Genomic DNA, 20,900 nt, shown 5'->3' on the forward strand with positions numbered 1-20,900 from the left:
CTGTGAAAATGTCAGAGTCATTATGAAATCCCAGACAGCATCAGAAAACGTTACACCCAACTGTACAGGAAACTGGTCAACAACCGAGAAGATGCTTTGCATCAAAGGATACGCAAGGTTTTCCTCTGTCTTTACTACATACTGTAAGTAATCTCTTCATTTATCTGATAGGAGAAGCACTCCAGTGCTAGGCAGAGCCTAGCACTGCTGTCTATGTTCTCTGACATCCCAAAAATTTATTCTTACCCTACCCAGTCAGATATGTTGCAAGTACCTTTGAGCTAGAGCTGCAACACTGAGCTCAGGGCACTTCCAAGTTTCTGACTTTTTATTAGGGTGGAACCTGTACATGCACCAGCTTTCTCCTGTGCTCTGCTTTCCACAAAAAGTAAACCTGGGGGAGTGGGTGAGGCAGGAGCCTTGATGTGCTCCGAACAGGTTGCCAATCTGAAAAGCCCAGGGAATGCAGCCCCAGGGATTGCCATAGCCCTCTGCCACCCCAGTCAGGTAAGGCTGACACATCCCTAGATTGTCCCTTTGTTAAACACTGAATGATTGTGTCCTGCTAACAAATCAATTCTACCTTCTGAAAGCACAGAGGGAGTTTATTATAAAATTGTTGTGGGTAGCACTGAACTGTCACGGTCCTTAAAGAAAAATGAATTGCTAAATATTGAGAGACAAATGACAGCACTGACTCTGGTTCCATACTAACCTATATCATCAGAGTGATCCAAGAGGACCCCTATTTGAACAGATGCCAATTCCACGACTAAAGCATGCATTGTACTCCCTGTAAAACACAGTTGTCTAGTGGGCTCTCAGCTTTTGCACTTCCCCTCTTCCCTTGATGCTTTCCTCTCCCCATCCCACCCCCAAACTGTTCTCTTCTTTTTTGCAGAGATAGGAAAAGTGAACATACATGTCCAGTTAACAAGGAGGGGAGACCAGTGCCAAGGTTGAAAGTGTGCAAGTGTTCTGGTTACTGCTAAAGAAAGGCACCTTCTAAAAAATGTAGAAAATATTAGGTATTATTATTGAGGCGTATTTCAGGAAGTATATTTAGAAAAAAATATTTTACTGCAACACAGTTGATATCAGCACTATGAAAATATCTGGTAACATTAGAAAGTACACACCCCGCCCCAAACCCTTGAAACATTCAAAGTTTCTAAGCCATTATCTAAAAAATCTGAAAGAAAAAATAACGGGGGAGTTTGGGCTAAACTCCATAAACAAAGGGGATTGACATCTGGATTACATTATCAATCAAAATTAGGCAAAAGGTTTAAAAGAATTTCCAAAATACGACAGATGCGCAGAATATCACGTCAAATCACAAGAGAAGACATGAGCTAACCCAAAAATGCTTACACAGAGGCTTTCAGCATTCCTTAAATATTTTTTTCTGGCTTAATGTAACCGAAGTTTATAACTGGTCTTCCACGAATTTGCTGGTGTTGGAAGCTGCATGTTGAGAGAGAAAAAGTTCAATCTAAGTGCATGGCTCGATGCTCACAGGCACTTTTTTGCTTTGCTCGGGGGAAGGCGGCGGTGTTTTGAAATGATACAGATTGCACACAGGCAGCTCCGGCAAGAGGCACAGGGCTGGGGGCTGGAGCCGATCCAGGAGCAGTTGGTTTACAGTTTGCAGACAGGCGCCAAAATTCAAAAAATGCACTGTACTTCAAATCCAGAGACGCGGATGAAAACAATGAGGAAGGAGGCGGCCCCAAGGGCTCCTGGGCTGTCCTCGGTGTAGCTCCATGCCCGGAGCAGGCTAATGGAGCAGGATCTGACCGCCCTGCTGAGGAAAGAGGCCACAGCACTCTGGGATTTGTAGTCTCTTCTTTCTGCTTCCTTTTCCAGAAAATTCAAGTCAAAACCAACTTGGATTCAGTCAGAGCGCTGAGTTTCACACTGAGTTGTATAACATATTATCAGATCTCACTGATAAAGATCTGGTAACTGTGACCTTCAAATATGGAGGTTGTGTAAATGCCTACAGAAAGGGCACATGCAGTGATCTATAGGCTTACTTTCATTTTAGCTATCACCCATAAACTCCCTCCAAGTAACCCACTGATACCCCCAGCTTTGCAGGCTCCATGTGGAAATCCCTGTGCTCAGCTCTCTGTAGGAGATAGAGGTGAAGGAGCAGTCAGTGCTGTCCTAGGAGAGATGATGCCCAAGCCAGCTGGGATGAGCACTCTGTTAAGCCAGGACAACTCTTTTCATATTGGATGCATATTTTGAAACAAATGCATTCAAGTGAAAACCTACTAGTTACATGGGTCAGCTGCTAAAGATATGCAGTGTTGCAAGAGGGACTTAGAGCTCTTTGGCATCAAGGGTATTGAGCATCCAGAATTCCTGGATTTATTCTGAGTTTTTCCAGTTTGAGTTGTACTCAATATTAGGATCCGAGATCCTCTAACATGAGGATCGTCTACGTTGTGTTTTGAGGATAAAGCCATTTGCACCTATTTGTTCAGCCTGGCTCCGTAAGTTTCTTTTCGTGTATCGCGTGCAGTATATTCTTGCCCTCTTTCCTGTTTCTCTATCTAGATCTGTCCTTCTTCTCATGCAGAGCCCTTCTTTGCATTATGCTCATGCTGCTTTTTTTCTGTGCTGTCCATGTATATGGACAACAGATTTTTAATCTGTTTTTTCTACTTCTCAGGCAGAAAATCTCACTTTTCTCAGCCTTCACCTCGTAGCCGAAAGGCACAATGGCAGTAAGAGCTTTTCAGCCTCCAAAGTTTTGGGACATGAGGAATTAGCTCCTGGGAATGGTAATCCACTTTATACTGGTTAACGCACAAGAACTGACAGAAGCTGGGGCATATTCAGTAAAAATATGTTTTGGGAAAAATAATAATCCAAACCTTTAGGAAGGGACAACTTCTCAGTGGATTTTAGTTTGTACAAAACTTGGCTGCATTCTCTGGGACTGCAAAAGGATTTCAGGATAGGTTCCTTCTCGAATGGCCTGATCGGAGACTGGGAGGCATTGCAACCTCCCAGTAAAACTTTGAAATTTCTAAAATCTACGAAACAGCACTCCTAAAAATTCACCCTTGGAAATAGCTGATCGGTATTTTTTCTGAGACTCTCCACCCCCAATTTCAGCGAAGAGCAGGTCCCTGGCCTATAAAACTTCAGCGCTAACAGCAAAGCATAGCAAATTCATAAACAGCTCAAAACAGGGTTATGTAACAATGCCTTAGGTAACTAGCGTGGAAATATATCTGCTTAAGTGAAATACGACACAGGTTTCAATACAATTGTGGCAAATGAGCAGCACAGCATCGCTTCTGATCGGCGGGATGGCGGTCGATGTTTCAGGTGGGTTTGGCGAGCGCGGGGCGCGATGGACACAAGGCCCTGGGGGGTCCCGGCAGGTGGGGTGCGTGCTGTGGAGGGGGGACCCGTGGGGTGACTGACCCGCACCCACCAACACCCGAACGGCTGCTGGGGCTGCGAGCAGGAGCGGGAGTAGCCGCTGACAGCTGAGGAGAACGTGAGGAACGATCCTGGTCAGTAGCTCTGGTCCCTCCAGGTTTTATTGAAAAACAAAAAAAAAATAAATCTGGTCTTCAAGACTGGCCCCTCCCTCCCTGCGCTTTACTCGCTCTCACGGCCGCCTAATTTTGTCTTTTAAAACGCGGCACAAGCTACGACAAGTCTGGTCGAAGAGCAGACCCGGGCCCGCCGCCCGCCCCGCAACGCACAAAATGGAGGGCGGCCCGGACTGCACCTCCCAGCGCGCCCTGCGGCGCGGCGCCGAGACTTCATTTCCCAGGCGGCGCGGCGGCGGGGGAGGCGATGTCCGCCATCTTACCGCTCCCTCCTCCCCCGGTGCGGCTGGATTGAATGAGCCCGCTGCCCGCCTGCCCGCGAATTGAGCGCCATGTCAGGCACCCCGAGCCGCGGCACCCCCGGCGGGACCCCGCTGTCGCCGACTCGCATCTCCCGCCTGCAGGAGAAGGAGGAGCTGCGGCAGCTCAATGACCGCCTGGCGATTTATATCGACCGTGTGCGGGCGCTGGAGCTGGAGAATGACCGGCTGCTGCTGAAGATCTCCGAGAAAGAGGAGGTCACCACCCGGGAGGTACGGCCCGAGGCGGCCTGCTGGCCCTCGCCCGCGGCTCTGGGGCGGGAGGGCGAGCGGCGGCGGCCTCTTGGAGGCGTTTGCGCCGCTCCGTCCCGGGCCGAAGGTCCGCGGCCCAGGGGTTCGGCCGACCCGTTCCCGCGCGGCGCCTCCGCCCGCCCAGCGCGGGGCGCGCTGTGGCGGCTCGGCGCGGCCGCGGGCTCGGCGGCGCCATGCGCGTCCCGCCGCGCCGTTCCCGCCTGGCTCTGGCCGCGGGGCGAGGGTCGACCCGGGGCAGTGGGTTCTGGCAGTGCCTGGCTGTGGGGCTCGGGGCTGAGGGCGAGAGCTGGCGGGAGGGGGGGGGGGGCGGGCGGAGTTGTGTGTGTGTAGCGGGGGGGGGTGGTGTGGAGATCCAGTTCCCGCCTGTTTCTGTGTGGTCCCTCGGGGGCTTGTCAGGAGCTCTCGGGCCGCGGCTTTGGGCAAAGAGGCTGCCGGTAACACGTTAAAGGAGGCTCAGGCCGGGATCCTCACCCAGTGAAAATTCGACAGCTGGAAGGACCCCGGTGGCGGGAGCGGGCCGGCGTGCCTGGCGGCGGCCGGCCGTACCGGGAAGCGGCTCTGGGCGGCGGGGCGGGCGCGGCGCTCTTCTGGCAGTAGGGTGGCGGTTGAAGTCGCACGGTCCCCTTCAAGTTCCGTCCAGGTAGGGCTCGCAGCACTGAATACCGTCCTCGGGGTCCTCTGGGTCTGCGTGTAGGTCTCAGCCGCTGCGGGATGGTTCTTTGCTGTAGTTTGTAGTCAGTCTGTCCGCCGTGCAGGCTGAGCCTTCTCGATGTACTGGAGCCCGTGCTGAGCACATGCGTCCTGTGAATTGTGCCAACCTGCGTGTTACTTTTTCTTTACGGTGCCTATCCTGACGGCTGATGTGATGAGATGAAAAATTTGAAAGGGTTTAGACTAACTTTGCTTCTCACCGGAAGAAATCTTTCTTAGGCCCCGCAAATGCTAGGAATCAAATCCTTGTAGTGTGAGCTACTCTGATCTGCCTCCTGTGAGCTTGGAGGCAAAACTGGTTGATCCTTCTTCCTAAGCCATGTTTTGCTTTTCCCTCTTCTGTTGTATCTGCTTTCCCCCAGGACTCTCCTTCCTATATGGAGGAAGGATGTAGTCAGTGACACAGCTGGGGACAGTCCCACCCATCCTGTACCAGTCCAAACCCCCTCTGCTCCATCTGTTGGAGGCAATCTACAGAGGTGTCCCACCTCTGAGATGAAGTTAAACTTCTGTGGAAAGCCTGAAGATAACAGCCTGTAACTTGTGTGATGCAATGGATTGCTATGCCACTGTGTAGGCTCCCCCCACCCCCTTAAGGGTCTGGTTTGATGATGCTGGGGTGGTAGGAGGAGGGTTTGAATTAATTTAGTTTAAGCACACCAGATATGATAGTGTTTTGTTTGGGGAGTGGTTGGCCTACCTGCAATCAGTGTACATCCGGGATTGAAGTACCTTTAAAGTCCCTTTGTACCACTTAATGATATAACTTCAATGCTTTCAAAATAACTAGATATTTCTAAACATAAAACATGGCTACATCACTTGTCCTGTGTGAAATCATGCTATAAACAAAATAACCATGTCTGGTTCAGGGAGCTTCTAAGTTGTAGATTGCTGGAGGCTAGAAGGAGTATGTGTTTTAAATGTAAGAGGCAGAATGTAATTCTATTGACAGCACACATGTAACAAGAGCAAGAACAGGACAAGCAGGCAACATAGATATAATCTCGTTATATTTTTTAATATGAACATAAACCAACTCATAGTAGCAGTTCTGTGTGTTATCATTTCTGGAAAAATACTTTGATGCAGTAATCGGAAAATAAACTTGAGGATTTTGATACAAATATTTTGCTTACTTTGCTCTTGAGCTTTCCTTCTTAACTTTTCTTCTAGACTTCAAAAAAGTCCTAATTTTTAGGAAAAACTTTGTCAGGATTCCTCAAGCTGCTCTTTGACACTTCAGAGACAATATAAGATGCTTCAGCTAGTCTCTGGACCACATTTCTTAAATGCTTCCTCCATTGCTTTAAGACAGCTTATTTATTCTTTACATATGTCCAGAAAAGGAGACTTTGTAGTCTTATTGTTTTGATGCAGGATAGTGGACTGGTTTAGGACTCTGGGAGCAGTAAAACTTAAGATGACTGGATGACACATTAAGATGACACATTTTCGGTTTACTGGAATGGGAGAATCCTGTCCTTTCACTTTCAGGACCAATCTACTAAACTGGATTTTCTGCTGACAGTTCAGTTTTCTTGTTACGCTGTTAGAATTTTTGTTCATGAAATGACTAGGCTTAGCATGAAATAAGATATTAATTAAAAATAAACACTCCAAACCCCACAGAAAGCCAAACAAACCCCAAAGCAACTCTAACTTCTGTGTAGAAGCACAGTTAAGCGTAGTCCAGTGATATTGGCTTACTGTTCTGGCTACATCATCATATCTTTATATTAGCTCTACATGCTTAAAATAGACTATTTTCTTTTCCCAGGGTGTTCAAGATGAAAATTCCCCTTGGTTATCCTCAACTGTGTGTAGATTTGACTCAGATTTAAAAAAAAAAATATTTTTTTTAGCTGTCTAAATATTCTAATATTTTTGGCTTATCTCTGGTAGTGGCAGGGAACACCATCTGCCACTGTGGTAGATGGAATGATGCATGTTGTGGTATGGCAAGCAGGAGTGACTGCTCACCAGTGGGCTCTATGTTAACACCTGAGACTTTTGCCTTGAGAGCAGGTGATGGGACCATAATCTAAGGCAAACGGGAGGTTGAGGGTTGCTATGGCAAGCAGTAGACAAGAGCATGTATCATGAGAGAGATGTTTGTCCATTGCTTGTCACTCCAGTAGCCCACAGTGACCATGTCTGAAAAAGGGGCTGGGGTGAGACCATTACTGACATTCCCTCCCCTCATCCCTGTATGCATGGGAACAAAGGGTTGGCATTTCTGATCTTCTCAAAGCTCTGGTTTAGGGGAATATCTTCTAGATGAGAGAAGGTCTGCTGATGCTGTTGAGGCAAGGACCATAGTCACTGTTCTGCCAGAGGCTCTTTAATCTTTAGCTGATCAGGATGTTCTTTTTTCCTTGTTTTAATCACCAATCTGCAGAAGATAGAAGAAAGCAGCCACTTTCTCCTCCTCTGTTGGGCAATCTCCTTAGTCTTACAGACCACAGCTGCATCATGGCCTTGGAACAAAATAACTCCTGTAGCTCTTTTTGAGGAACACAGGGCTGCCACCTCTTAACAGTAGAGATAAGGAACTTTGCAGAACTTGAGATTCATCTTTAGCTCTCTGCTAATTATAGCCCTTTTCCTTGCTTTTCCTAACCCTGTCCAATGCTATTCTACCTTTACTTGTTTGCAACAGGCCTCTAGAGAAGTAAAAATGTATACAGTAAGCCCTCAGAAAAATACAAAAAAATATTTTGCCTCTGTAGCTGGGGGAACCTATAATTGTCCTCATTCTTTGTTTGCTGTCTTGCATGAATCCCCTTGTGTAGCTTAGCTTATGACAGAAGAGAAATTTAGCTCATCCCCTTGTTTGTCTGCCTCCCTAGTGTATGACTGATATTCTCACTGTGTTGGGGTCACTACTACAATAACCTAATTTGTGAGGCTGGGAGGGAGAATACTGGAAGGCCTAAGAGGAATAGAGTCCTAGAGCTCTCCTCAGTTCCCTTTCTACTAACTCCCTGCCCTCCCCTGCAGCGCTTATGATTGCAGCCTTCTAGACAAGATGCTTTGATGGGCATGGGAGGGGTTACTACATTGTTCTAAGGACATCCCAGTGTTCTCACCCACAGAAAGAGGTAGGGGGGAAAAAAAAAAAGATAAGATCCCTGGGAGCCTCAACCACTGACAGCAATTGCCCTTGTGAGAAAAGCAGTTTCTACAAAGGGTACCCTCTTCACCTATGTCTTTCGCAGCTCTGTGGGTGTGATTGCAGGTGGCTGCAATCTCGTATGTCACAGCCATCAGAACTTTCACTGTGGTCTCACCTGGTCTCCACTTACCTGCCAGTGCTGCAGCTATTGTGCCTTTCATGTGCACTGTGTGTAGTAACCAGAGCTACTGGCGTGACCAGGGTATGTAGGTCTGGTGTTGCCTAGTTGGCATCTGCAAAATACATGTTCAGATGCTCCTGTGGATGGTGGGTCACTCAAGAGTTGTAGCCCCCAAGACCTGGGGTTAAATGGGCTTCTGGCACTATAGACATCATCTGGGAGGTGATATGCAACACACATCTTCATTGTTCTTGAGAATTTGACTGATGGTCTTGGCAAGTCTGAGGCAAGGCTTACTGTCAGTCCACAACTGGTTGAATAAGAACATATTGAGCCACACCTGGTGGGAATACACTTATGTTTTGCACGGTAATGAGATTAACGGTTGTTGTGGTTTAACCATGTGAGCAGCCGCTCACTCACTCCACCCCCCACAGTGGGATGGGCAAGAGAATTGGGGAAAAAAATTGGGTTGAGATAAGGTCAGTTTAATACAACAGAAAGGAAGAAACTAATAATGATAATAATAATAATAAAATGACAATAATAATAATAAAAGGATTGGAATATACAAGTGATGCACAATGCAATTGCTCACCACCCACTGACCAATGCCCAGTTAGTCCCTGAGTGGTGATCCCCCCATCTCCACTCCCCCCAGTTTATATACTAGGTGTGATATCACACAGTATGGAATACCTGTTGGCCACTTTGGGTCAGCTGCCCTGGCTGTGTGCCCTCCCAACTTCTTGTGCCCCTCCAGCCTTCTTGCTGGCTGGGCATGAGAAGCTGAAAAATCCTTGACTTTAGACTAAACATTACTCAGCATCAACTGAAAGCATCAGTGTGTTATCCACATTCTTATAGTACTGAACCCAAAACATAACACTATACCAGCTACTAGGAAGGCAATTGACTATCCCAGCTGAAACCAGGACAGTGTTTCATTATCAAATTTGTCTGGATTCACTTGTGGTTGAACAGGCATGCTTCTTGCCTAGCATGTAGGTTAATTGCCTTCTTGGCATGTTCCCTGTGTCTTCATTGAGTGATGTCCTGCAGCTTTTCTCAAGTGATTGCTGTGGGAGGGTCTGTGTTCATGTGTCTATCCTTGAACTGCTGCACAGGGGGCTTTGTTGAGTGCTCCTAGCCCAGGTTGTTAGGTTAAAGAGCATCCAGCAGTCCTGCCTGCCTTTCAGACTGTGGTATGGAAACATCTCTGTTTTATTGTTCTCCACATGCTCCCTTTCCTTGTCCCCTGTGTTGCCCAATTACAAACTTGCAGGCTCTTTTGCCAGCAAAAGAGGAAAACAAGTGAAAGCACATTCATAGTGTGATTTGTAGGGTGTCCAACTTGGGTCTGTGCAGGAAGAGTTAGGCTTGGGTGCACATTGACATGTAGCGGATCAGGCTGCAGCCTGTTTTCTGATTCCTGCTGAACTCCGTTTTGAGGTTTTAGCTTTATTTATTTCTTCCATTGCCTTCAAATGGGGGGGACGACACACTACATTTTCAGAGAGGAGGGACCCATTTGCTGGCCTAACTTGTTATCTGGGGAGGTTTGCTGCTTCCTGGGAGCTTCCATTGTGGACATTGTAGAGAGGCTACTGAGGCTTACTTGGCTGTATGACTGTTATCCCTGGTGCTCTTCCATGTAGGCACCAGCAACACTGGCAGGGGCGATCTGAAAAGTATCAAACGTGACTGCATGGCTCTGGATGATTGTTAATGGCCTGGGGGCCGAGGGGGTGTGGGGAGGGGGAAGGGTTTGAGGATGGCTGAGCAGGTCCTGCAGAGCAACTCTGGATTGCACAACTGCTGTTGGCAAAAGGATTTTGGTTTCTATGGCCATGGAACCGCCTTTCAGGATTGAAGACAGCTTCAAAGAGACAGGATCCACCTGGTAAGCAGGGCATATGTATCTTTGCCAACAGGGCTGATCAACCTGCTAAGAAGAACTTTAAACTGGGAATGGTGAGGCAGGGAGAGATTCCTCTCAGGTAAGATCAGGTGAGGAAGTGGTGGATGGGGTAAACAGGCAAAAGGCCTGGGGTTACATGAACAGAAGAGAAAGCAACAGAAAAAGGATTAAATGGAAACACCCCAAGCAAAGGTGCATAAAGAAGGAAGTGCCTACAGGACAGCCTTATGGGGAAAGCCCTCCTGCCCTTCCTGGGGAATCATCATGCTTGGGTGCCTCTCTGAAATGCCTGTAACACCAATATGTGCAGCATGGGGAACAAATGGGGAATGAGAAGTCTGTGGGCAGTTACAGAACTGTGACCCCATTGGGATCAGGGATGGCTCACGTGACTAGAGTGGTATGATGGATGGATACAAGCTTTTCAGGAAGGTGAGGAGGGGGAGTTGCTGTTTATGTGAGAGAGCAGTGGGAATGCCTGGAGCTCTGCCTAAGGACAGGTTATGAGCTAGCTGAGAGCTTGTTGGTCAGGATTAGTGGGCAGACCAAGATGGGTGACATTGTGGTATGTGTCTGCTACTGACCTGATCAAGAAGAAGAGGTAAACAAGGCCTCCTTTAGTCAACTGGAAGAAGCCTCATATGCCATTGTCTTTGTGCTCTGCTGGACCTAATACTTAATAAATAAGGAAGAACTGGTCAGGGATGTTAAGGTCAGGGCAGTGACTATGAGACGGTGAAGTTCGGGATCTTTAGAGGATGGAGCCGAGCAAAAAGCAGGACCACAACCCTGGATATTGGGAGACTAGATTAGCCTCTTCAGAGCTCCGCTTGGAAGAATCCCATGGGTTACAGCCCTGGAGAGAAAAGGGATCCATGAGGGCTGAGTTGATATTCAAGGGTAACCTCTTCCAAGCTCATGAGTGATCCATCCCAACAATCAGGAAATGGAACAAAGGTGGCAGGAGACCCGTATGGATGAGCAAGGAGGTCCTGACTAAACTTGGATATAAGGAAGGCTGATGTACTCAATGCCTTCTTGTGGTCAGACCAGCCTTCAGGAATCCCAGGCCCCTGAGACCAGAGGGAAAGTCTGGAGCAAGGAACACTTACTCTTGGTAGAGGAGGATCAGGATAGGGAACATCTGAACAAACTGGACATAATTCCATGGGACCTGATGGGTTGCACCCGTGAGTGCTGAGGGAACTGGCTGATATAGTTGTGAGGCCACTCTCAGTTATCTTTGAAAGATTGTGATGATTAGGAGAGGTTCCTGAAGACTGGAAGAAAGCTAATGTCATCTTCAGGAGGGGCAAGAAGGAAGATCCAGGGAACTACAGGCCAATCAACCTCACCTCAGTTCCTGGGAGGTGATGTCTCTGTGTCTTTTTTTTCTTCTTCATGCCTGCTTGGACTCTGCATGGCCTCTGTAGGGGCCTTTCATGGAGGATGTTGTTCAAGCCTTTTGGGGGTCCAGGCAGACTGACTTAGCTCAATCTTTCCTTTCTGAATGCTTGTTGACTTTTCAAACCCTTGTTCATGTGCTTGTTCCCTTGTACACTGCTTCCCTTTAAAGAAAGCCATACTGTGTGACTGTTTTTTCTCCACTATGTTGTGCTTTTACGTGTACCCGCTACTTCTCTTCGTTTACCGGATCTGTCATGAATACCTGCTCACTGGTTGACTGAGCCAAAGTCCAGTAGGTTGCAAAACTTTTATTTTACACAAGTAATATTGATTCTATATCAGTATGACTCTTAGTTTTGTGCCCTGTAATTCTGTTCTTCAGGTCAGTGTCTACTGTACTGCCGTGGACTTCAGAGTTTAGTGATTAGTAGTTTCTGCTTTAGAAACTTGTATCGCGTGAGCCATCTTCTAATTTTCTAGTACAAAGTGAACTCTAAATGAGAGCTTAAATAACATACTGATTGATTTAGTTCAAAAAGTGGGCTTTAGAAAGCTGTTAATACTTTCTAAACGTGATGGTTTGTTACTGCTTGTTTTGTTGATCTGTTCTATGATACTTTCAACTGATGGTTAAGTGCAGAAATCTCTTGAAGATTTCTCTAGTGCAAATATAAGTAAAAAAGAAAACACCAGAGGGTATGTTTTCACTGCATTATTTTAGGTGGTGGTTCTACATAAACTAATCGACTTAGGGCCATAGACTCTCATGTATGCCTTTTTCATGAGCAGAGCAAGAGCAATTACTTTGTACACCATTCATGAGTTGTTCTTCAGACTTTATTTTTTGGCTTGCCATGTTGTATTGTGATTAACAGAAGTCACAATCAATTTTATTTTTCTCATCTGTATGTGACCAGCTTTTTGAAAAATGCTTTACTGTGTCTCATATCCTCCTTGTTTTGATTATCTTAAAATATTTTGTATATGCAGTCTTTTTAGCCTGTGATGATGTGTTTATACAATATGTTGCTTTCTAGAAGGATTTTATTATTAACTGCTTTTTGTACTTGTTTTAACAAATACCTCAGTGTTCCCTAATTGCCATGCTGAAACAACTGCAAGTCTTAGATTATTTATTTTTCTTTTTTTTTCTTTTGGCTTCTCTTGCTTCTGCAAGGATGCTGAAACCAAGTCAACTGAGGTTCTTGACAGTATCTTGGTAAATCTGTTCCTATGTGCTGCTGAGAACCAGGTGAAGAGTTGCTTTCTCTCTTGTGGCTTCCTGGATTAGCCACTCCATGGCACTCACTACTTAGCATATGAAAATATAGCTCAGGTATCACCTCCTGGATTACAGCTTGGGCTAATTGAAACCTGTTAGAATTGCTGCATTTTCTGCCTCTCAGATCTCCTGTAATGTCCCAGTTTTCCTTTGTAGCTGATGGTCAATAATCACTGTGTAAATCAATGTTGTTTCTGTGTTCTGAATACTGCTTGCAGTTCTCTTAACCCATTTTAAAACATCTAGAGCCTGGAAAAATTGTGTAAGCAAAAGGTGACAAAGATAAGAGCAGCAGAATAATTTCTGACCAGGAACAAATCTGGAAAAGAGATGAGAAGAAACCTGAGGTCTCATAAGTCATGAGTCCAAACAAAGACATTTGTTTAGGAAGCAAATATGCAGCACTTCTCACAACACAAAAGCTAAAGGCATGAAATGAAATTATCAAGCAGTAGGTCTTAATCCACCAGTTGTGCTTGTGTAATGTTCTCTGATGTTGTGGAAACCAAAAACTAAAGAGATTTACAAAAGGATTAGACAAATTAACAGTATTTGGTGACTACTGGGTTTTGGTGCCTGCAAGCAATTTTTGGCTCAGGATTTTTTTTTCTCTTTTTTTTTTTTTTTTTTTTTTAAATTTTCAGAAGCTGGGAGTATATGTGAATGAAGAATCATTGTATGTTTGCCTCGTTCTCTGTACTTGTTCCCTTCACCATTTGCTACCAGCTGCTCTTTTTACTGCCTTACACTGGAAGGATTGGCATAGGCTTCAAAGATGAGTTTGTATCTTTGTCTCCTGGTCCCCACATCTGAGAATGGGTTGTGGTAACCCAAGCAAAATGATGAGAAACAACAAATGAAGGAACGAATTTGAATTGATAGATTCTACTGATAGAAGATGGCAAAAAATGGAAGACATAGTCAGACAGGTTATCTCTTGCCTCCAGTATTCTTTGGGAGTGTTCAAGGACAGGTAGACAGTGTCTGGTGGCACTCTGCTCAGAAGTATGATGAGACAAAGAACCAGAGACATGCTTCACAGTTGCCAGGTACATTTGTTCAACTTCTGTTGTTGCTGTGGATACTGGCTGTTGTTCCTATTGACTTTTTTTTTTTTTTTTGTCCAGAAGGGGTATGTGAGGCTTATCCCAGGAGGTCCTGCTTCAGTTTAGCAGCATCTTTTTAAGAATGGCTGGAAGTATCACTGTACTAGAGACCAAACTGAGTAGCAAATGTAAAGTGATTGAAAAAGGGAGTGGGCAGAAGAGTGTCCCTAGAGTCAAAACAAAGCAAAATCATATGTGTACACAGAACAGAGGCACTTTTGGGACTGTACTTCTCTGGAGATTTTCAGAGAGTCAGTAGACTAAGTTAAGACTAAGTTACATTCCTTCCACCAGAACAGAGTTTGAGGGGTGATGGTTTCAGGGAACAGAAACACTTTCCAGAATTTCAGTGCTGGGGTAGAAGGGTGCTTCTGGCGAGGTTGGCTTTTTGCTGGGTTTTAGGGTTTTTGTGTCTGTGGTGGTGTTTGGTTTTTGTGGTGTGGTGTTCTGGTTGTGGTGGTTTTTGTTTGTTGTTGTTTTGTTTTTTGTTTTTTTTTTTACACCCCCCCCCCCCCCCATTGAAGGTGTTACAGCTCCCAGCTGTCTGCTGCCTCCCTGTGCTAGAATCTGCAGTGTGTCCTTATGTCTCAGTTTTTTCTGTCTGCTTAGTGCATTAGCTTAAAATTCTAGTGGAAGTGCTTTTTGACTAACACTTTGGATTGTGAATTGGACCTGTGTGTTTCCTTCTCATGTTTGTTACTGGAGTAAGAGCAGAGAAGAGGTTAACATGCTGCAGGAGAAAAAATACATACTAAGCTACCACAACTGGTTATGCCATGAATGAATCTGTCCTTTCTAATTAAGAAGCACAATCTCTGGTTATCTTTTTACCAACAGGTTCTGAAATGACTTTCATTATGCAATTTGTCATGCAATTTTTAGTTCCATCTAACTATATTCTCTACACAGGAATTGTATTAAGTGTTTATTCTCTGTTCAGAATATTGTTGTTTTGGTGGTGTTAAACTCTGTATTGTCTGTAATGCCTCAAAAGCATAAATTACTTTCTGCCTGTTGTATCACACCAGCAACACCTTTTTGTGACAGTATTCGCAAAAACCAAGGGAAAAAGGCTTTCTTCCTTTGTACCTTGATGTGCAATTCCAGTTTATGCCCTGGAATACTGGGAAGGGATTTGTCCCTGTGTCCTGCACTGTGATTTAGTGTGTCTCTCTGAACCTGCAGCGATACAGCCCCAAGTTCCTGGTAGATGTCCTAGGGCAAGGATTTTAGCATATTTAAGAGTTGAAGGGCAGATCGTCTAAAGAAGGGCCAGCATTAGAGGAGGAGTGTTGCAGGTGTAGTACCTGATGGTGCAGAATCAGTGCTTGACCTTTGGGCAATTGTATTTTATATTGCAATTTGCAAATACTGTAGTTTCACTCAAGGATCATCCATAATGAAAGGCTTTACAGACTTAAAGTCTCCAATTTTTTTTTCTTGGCATTGTAGAGTGCTGTATGAAAGAGTTTCGTATAGTTATGGTACACTTCTTTGTAGAACTTCCTAAATTTTGTAACTGATAACATAGAGTTGTGTTGGCTTGTGCTGTAGACAGCCTCTGGCTATCGGCTATGGAGAAGAAACAAAACAAGTTGAATAAAGCTTGAAAGAATTAATTCTATAAAGAAAAGAAGTAAGATTGCATGGATAGACAGCCAAGTTGTTTCTGGTATGTGGTATGCTTGTAAACTAAGGCTTCTCAGCCCTCATACTGTCATTTTAGTTAATTTCAGAAGTTTTATGAGAATATAGTCTATCAGGAACTTAATTATATCCTGACTGATTTTAATCAGTCTTTTTGAAGACCAGATGGTTGAGTCTGTCATTGGTGCCACTCCGATGTTGAAATAGGCGCTCCTAGAAATAGCACAGTTTGCTTTCTTGTTTCTACATTTTATGCTTTCTTATGAAATTTCTCTTCCTAAAGTTGGTACATTCTGCTTTTGGCTCTTCTCACCCCTTATTGCTCTGTTTCTGAATTTACATTAGTAATAGTTGTTCTGGTATTCTTTCATAGAAGCAATAGCAGCAATCTTATATGGTCTTGACATTTTAGCTATCTGATATACCTTTCAAATCTTGCATTTAAAAAAAAAAAAAAGGTCTGGAAGACTTTGAGGTGCCTTGCTGCAGTCTGAATGGCTGATTATGTAATATATTGAGTTGGGACAGGGAGAGGTCTGTAGATCCTTGTCCTCTGAGGTAGGGGACAGGAGTGGAAGCTCATCTGAGCAGTTCACATTTCTGTAGTTCATCTAGTTTCAGATTCTTTTTAGTTTTGTAGTGCAAGAGCAGCATAGTCAAATTGGCCTTTGGACCTGTATTCCACAAAAGAAGTCTTTAAGTGTTTAAAAAAATCTCCCAAAGCAGCAGTATTGGAAATGAAGGCAAATAATTTAAGATAGGATTGTAGGGTGTACTGATCTGCATCAGTTTATCTCTTTGGAAGACTTGCACACTTCAAATGTAGTATGTTTTGTTATGTCCTACTGGGAATAAAAGGTAAATCTTGTCTTTGAGACTAGATTGCATCTAATTGTAGGTGCATATTAATTGAAAATGTTCAATATAAAACATTCTTAAACAACAGAAATCATATCATACACCCTTTTTTCAAAGAAAGCTATGTGAAACCTGGTGCTGTGTTTCAGTTCTTTGATAGTCTTTGGGGTGTTCTTATATCTGAACGCTTTTTTCTCCTTAGGTGAGTGGCATCAAGAGTCTCTATGAGTCTGAACTGGCTGATGCTCGAAGAGTTCTGGATGAAACTGCCAAAGAGAGGGCTAGGTTACAGATTGAAATAGGAAAACTGAGAGCGGAACTTGAGGAGTTCAATAAAAGGTAAGGGAAGTTCTCCATGACACTTTTTTTTTTTTGGATCAGAACGGGCAGTGGGAATGATACTATTGATGCTTCTTAAAAATGCATTTTGGAAGCATTGAGGTCAATGAGAAGATACAGGCTTGTCAGAGGGAAATTCCTCAGCTTTCTGGTACAGCTAGTCAGAGCAGATAATCTGACCAGTATATACACAAATGTATTTGTACATATAATATTAATATACTGTGATTGGAGCAATTCAGACATCTAGAGGCTGAAACAATTGGTTGTGCCTGCTTCTGTCCTGTTGTACCTCTCCTTATGTGAGCATGCACATGTGCAGTTGGTTGGTCAACTAGATTGAGAAACTGATATAGGTTAGAGTTGACCCATCCAAGGAAGGTTAGTTTTTAAACATTATCAGTTTTACTGACTGGTTCACTATATTGAATGATGGCAGAAATAAAGGAAAATGAAAAGGGTGGCCCTGAGCAATTTGGGAATATGGAAGCAGTGTTGCCTTGAAAACACATGAAGCTACAATGTAAGTGTGCTGGAAAAAAAAAACTTGTATCAACTATGTTTTTAAAACTGCTGTTCAGTCTGCATCAAAGAGAATTGGCCTAATAAACTGGCTACTGAAGCCAAGTGTAATTCGTTATTTCTATTCCCCCTAGGGAGTTTTTGTAATCAAACGCAGTTGAAACTTCATTTAAAAATTAATATATGTGGTGGCAAAATTATTTTATTGCTTCTGATTGAATTTTGGTACCTATTTTAGTAGATAAGATTTGGGAGTTACAGATTTTTGCTGAGCCTGTCAGTATGTACATCACCTGTATATGAACAGTATTGGCCACAAAATTACTTCTAATCCAGCAGTGCCAGTAGAGGCCTACTGTAAGTCTCGCATCTCCCTTCATTTGCGTCTAAGTGGTTATAAAAGGAATGAAGTGTTTCTCTCCCTCGTGTTTGTTTTTTTTTTTCTGACTAGCTAGTTGATTTATGATGAAGTATTTCTTGTTTTCTCTGTAAACTTTGCTTAAGGATGCCAGCACAATCTGGCCAGGAGGGATCCCAGACATTGCCACTTCATTGTTTGCTTGGAATGGGTTGGGTTGCTGGGACAGGAGATGTTCTTGAGACATCTCTCCTCTAGTCTCCCATGTGAGAAGAAAAGGGATAGTTGGAGTAGGCAGAGTAGAAGAAAACATTAGCTTGAAAGGATATCTGGGAAATGTTTCCTCAGTATTAGACTGAACTGAATTTTAGTTGCTGAGCCACAGGCTAGCAGCGCTTTTCTAGCTATAGGATCCTAATATAGCTAACCTACTGCTTCAAGAGTTGACTTCCCCTTTCTTTTTTCTCCTAAAGCCTGGGTTTGTGACCATGGAAAGCCCTGAAGGCACTGACTATGCTCCAGGGAGGCCACAGGGTGTGGTTGGGTCTGGTGACATCAGGCCTAGTTTGCGTGCAAAGGAGCCTGAGGCTTACCCTGCTCTTAGTTTGTTCCTGAGGCTGTCTACTTGCACAACTCCAATGGATTTGGGAAGCAGCTGACCAACCTGCAGCAAGACCCTTGGTTGGTACACAAGGATTTGTGATGGGGCCTATGGTTTAGGAAAGAATGTGGTTTGTCTACCAGTGTACTGGACTTCAGAGCAAGCACTTATGCTTAGGTCTTTCTGCAACTTATTCAGATACTGACAAATGATACTACCCCGGTATTCTGTGTGAGTACAAATTCAACTCTTGGGGTTTGGATGCCCTGGCACATATTTTGGTTATGTTGGATTTTTTTTTACTCACTTACCGTGTTACTGATGTTCTAACATATTCTGGTTTTTTCAGTGCTTGGGATAATTGGACATCATCTTGCCTAGTAAGTCAACAAGAAGCATCCCAAGGCATTTTCTAAAGCAGTTTGTGTTGGTTTGGACCAAAGGTCCATCTAGCCTGGTAATCTATCCAGAGGCTTCTAGAGAAGAGTATAAGAACAGAGCATGCATAACAACGCTTCTCTGGAATACTCTTCCAGTCCTCGGCAATTCCCTTCAGCTAAGGGACTTCCGCAGGTCCAGCTGGATGCTGTGTAGTAAGCCTTCATGGGTTTTCATTTCATAGTGTGACCAGTATCGCGAGACCATCTGTAGTATTCTTAGACTTAGCAAGGGGATTCTGAGCTTACCTACATTTTGCATGAAGAAAAACATGTTTTTGAATGTCCCAGCCCAGTTCTGTTTGTTCATTTATCTCCTAATTTTTGTATTCTCCTTCTTCATATCTCCTAAGATTTTCTGTTTAATGATGTCCTTTTTCAAGTGGAAACATCTTAGTTGCTGCTTCTACAGAAGCTGCTCTGTGCCTTCAGTCAACACTTTACCTCCCTTCTCTGTTATTTTTCCCATTTTCGTGTATCCTCTTGGGGACAAACGCTGCAGAATTGGAACTTCAGCCAGTATTCAAGATGTGGTTGTACAGTAACAGTGTTCAATGTCTCGTTCTGTATTTTATTTAGTAGTAATTTCTTAAATACAGTTGCATTTTGAGTGCTCCTGAGCTCCTGATGTGTGAAGAAGGGTAAGCTCCAGGTAGTCTTTTACATCAGACTCGGAGATGTCTCCCAAGGCCCCTCTGAGCTGCATGGGTCTACAGAACCTAGAGTGTTTTGTGGTAACCAGATCTGCCATGGCCTTTGAGGGCCTTACCTTGCCTCTGCCCAAAAAGAGCCCTGCTATGAAGGGTTCTTACTCCTGCTTACCCCCCTTACCTTCTCTTTACAAAAGCCAAACTGACTCTGAATCTCCAAATTCTTTTGTGTTTATGCATATGCCCGCTACTTCTCTTTATTGATGCCTTTGTCTAATTCTACCCATACAAATATCAGGGTCTGAGTTTCTCCATTTGAAAAATTGGTATTTCATTTGTCATTTTCCTTCTTTTAACATACTGTCATTCTGGTCAGGTCCTGCTGAAGCTCCCTTATCTCCAGGCTGGTCAGACTTGATTCTGTCAGCTTCTTTTAACAGGGCGTGTACTCCAACTCTCTGACCACCCTGGTGGTCTCTGCTGAACTTGCTCCAATTTATCAATGTCTTTATTGCTTTCCTAAAATTCAGGATCCTGATTTTACTCTACTCTTCACCTGATCCATATCCCTCAGGACTGCAAACCACCAGTGCATGATCACTGCAGCCCAGGCTGCCTCTAATCATGACATCACCAATTAGCTCACTTGCATTGGTGACCATCAGGTCCAGTATCACACCTCCTCAGATAGGGCTGTCTTTTATCTGGCTTAAGAAGTTATCCTCAATGCACTCCAGGAGTCTCCTGGATTGCCTGCAGCTCACCATGCTACTTTTCCAGCAAATGTCGGGGTGGTTGAAGTCCCCCAGCAGGACAAGAGCACGATGCCTTCTGTATGTGGAGTAAGAAGGGCTTAATCAGTAGCTCCCCTTGATCGGGCGGCCTGTTGTAAACACCAACCACAAGGTTCCCTTTGTTGCCTCTGTTTCTAATTCTTACCCATAAGCTTCCAACCTGCTTGTAGTTATTCCTCAGAGACAGCTCTTCACAATCTATCCATTTCTTGATGTAGAGGGCAGCCCCTCTGCCCCCTCCTTCCTCGCCTGTCCCTTCTCAACAGCCTGTAGCCATTGATAACCACACTCCAGACATGGAATTCATCCCACCAAGTTTCAGTAATGGCATCTAGGTTGTAGCTTTCTAGCAGCATGGTGGCTTCCAACTCCTCCTGTTTGTTGCCCACACTGCGTGCATTGGTGTAGAGGTACTTCAGCTGGGCTGTTGGCCATGTCACCTTCTTAGAGGAACATACCTTAATGCCTTTGAGGTATTTCACCTGTGTTTCCCTGTTGGGTCCTGTTACCTCAGGAGCCCCTGGCTCATCTCTATAAGACTTCCAGAGTGCTCCAGTATACCCAGCATGTCTCAGAGCAACAGGCTGAAGGCCCTTGCTGGCACCCCGTCCCTCTAACCTTGGTTTGTCATCCCACAGCTCGTTATCGGCAAGCCTGATACTATCTCCTTCCCTCTTAAAGTCTAGTTTAACTTTAAGTCATGTTCAACTGTCATTTCTTTAGAGGGCGCTTTGTCATAGAGTTAAACTAGTTTTGGTTCCAAATTACGGATTCATCTGCAGAAGGTAGGAAGGAGTTGTTTGTTAAGATGTTAG

At 44.5% G+C, this 20,900-nt stretch overlaps 1 protein-coding gene across 2 annotated transcripts in view; it reads left to right on the plus strand.

Annotated features, from left to right (window-relative positions):
- Positions 1-3,689: 3,689 nt before the first annotated feature.
- LMNB2 (lamin B2) overlaps positions 3,690-20,900 on the plus strand; it is a 39,236-nt gene continuing 22,025 nt past the window's right edge. Inside the window, exons 1-2 of one of the 2 annotated variants that reach the window (XM_075038327.1) lie at positions 3,690-4,114; positions 16,587-16,723. In XM_075038327.1, the coding sequence (XP_074894428.1) occupies positions 3,914-4,114; positions 16,587-16,723 (338 nt within the window). In that variant the 5' untranslated portion in view covers positions 3,690-3,913. Of the gene's footprint in view, positions 4,115-12,463; positions 13,823-16,586; positions 16,724-20,900 lie in introns of those variants that run through there. The other variant, XM_075038328.1, reaches the window with a different exon arrangement.

The sequence above is a fragment of the Buteo buteo genome, chromosome 10, assembly GCF_964188355.1.
Source record: "Buteo buteo chromosome 10, bButBut1.hap1.1, whole genome shotgun sequence".
NCBI lineage: Eukaryota > Metazoa > Chordata > Aves > Accipitriformes > Accipitridae > Buteo > Buteo buteo.